Raw genomic sequence first — 1,315 nt, 5'->3', positions numbered from 1 at the left:
TTCCGGTTATTCAATATGTCAGCATACACAACTGGACCTGTAAATTAACCAAGTGTAATTTTGTTGCTTTTTTTTGTCAATAATTTTGTCGTTTTGCATTGGCGGGAAAAATCGTTACCAAGTTTACCATTTGTTTATTCTTCAATATCTTTTATTCTGCTTGTTCTATCCATATAAAACAAATCTCTTTCACAGAGAGCAATAGGAATTATTCCCACAACTGCTTTACAATACAATGCAATCATAAACTCATCGAAACAAGCTTTAGAATTAATCATTTCTGCACTCAACCCAATTCTCTCCATAACAACCTTAATCATCTCCTTATCTGCAACGTATTCTGAGCGTGAGCCATCATACTCGTAGCAAACATCATTTTTTAGAATTTCTTTTTCTTCTTGGAAAATTACTACAATAGATCTTAGTAGTGAACCATTACCACTTCCATAATCGCATCTATAAACTTTAAAATATAGTTGAGTCAATTCGGTATTTCCTTGAATATTTGGAATGATAAAATCATATTCACAATCTGACTGATCATAAGAAAAGAAATCAAAAGAGGTTTTCTGGATAAAGATGTAAGGTGAAAGTTGGCGAATCATTTCGGAAACTAATTCGTCATTGGATTCGTTAAGGATAGCAGGCTCATAACACATTGATTGTTAGGCTTCCACTGATTTCAAACAGTCAATCGATTGTTGAGCAAGAAAACAGTTTCGAATACAATTTAACATGAACTGAGTATTGTTTCGATTGGGATGTGAAAGAATTTCAACCTTCTCTTCAATTCCTCTTGCTTTCATACCCTTATCCAAATTGGCAATCATCATACTGTGCCAGAAATCATGAGAATTAATAAAAGTTTCGTTCCAATCTTTGCAAACTAATCTCATCATGAGAATTTGACCAATGTTGGATTTATCTTCATCATTTGCAAGGAAGGCAACAATTTCCTGTACAAGGACTCCACTGTTGGACAGTAATTGGTTTGACATTTTTTTCTCAAGATTTTAAGTGGCCCATATCCAGTCAACCATCCAAATGATCCATGAATAAAAATAAGTTGAAATTTACATGTTCATTTGAATTTATTGCTTTTATTTTGTCTAATATAGTGGATTTTAATACTTGGAATTCCAACAAGAAATAAAAGTTGTTGTTTGGGATTTCGGGGGATCTTCCCGCCAAACAATAATGAAAAAATGCACAAAACGTCTAACTGTAGGTGATGGTCCTAAAAACAAAAAGCAAAAGCAAGAACCCGAAACCACCAAACCTTTCTCTTCTCCACAGACTCATGTATTAATAACAA

General features: G+C 33.4%; 1 protein-coding gene across 1 annotated transcript; it reads right to left on the bottom strand.

The window, feature by feature from the left end:
• Positions 1 to 134: 134 nt before the first annotated feature.
• On the bottom strand, positions 135 to 659 carry NAEGRDRAFT_55004 (uncharacterized protein; the record flags this gene model as incomplete). The annotated part of the gene is made up of 1 exon (XM_002667972.1): positions 135 to 659. The coding sequence occupies one exon, from the start codon at positions 657 to 659 to the stop codon at positions 135 to 137; it is 525 nt and encodes a 174-aa protein (XP_002668018.1).
• Between the last annotated feature and the right edge of the window lie 656 nt (positions 660 to 1,315).

The sequence above is a fragment of the Naegleria gruberi genome, assembly GCF_000004985.1.
Source record: "Naegleria gruberi genomic scaffold NAEGRscaffold_1145, whole genome shotgun sequence".
Taxonomy (NCBI): Eukaryota; Heterolobosea; class Eutetramitea; order Acrasida; family Naegleriidae; genus Naegleria; species Naegleria gruberi.
Note: the sequence above shows the minus strand (reverse complement) of the source record. Positions and strands in the feature narration are given on the sequence as shown.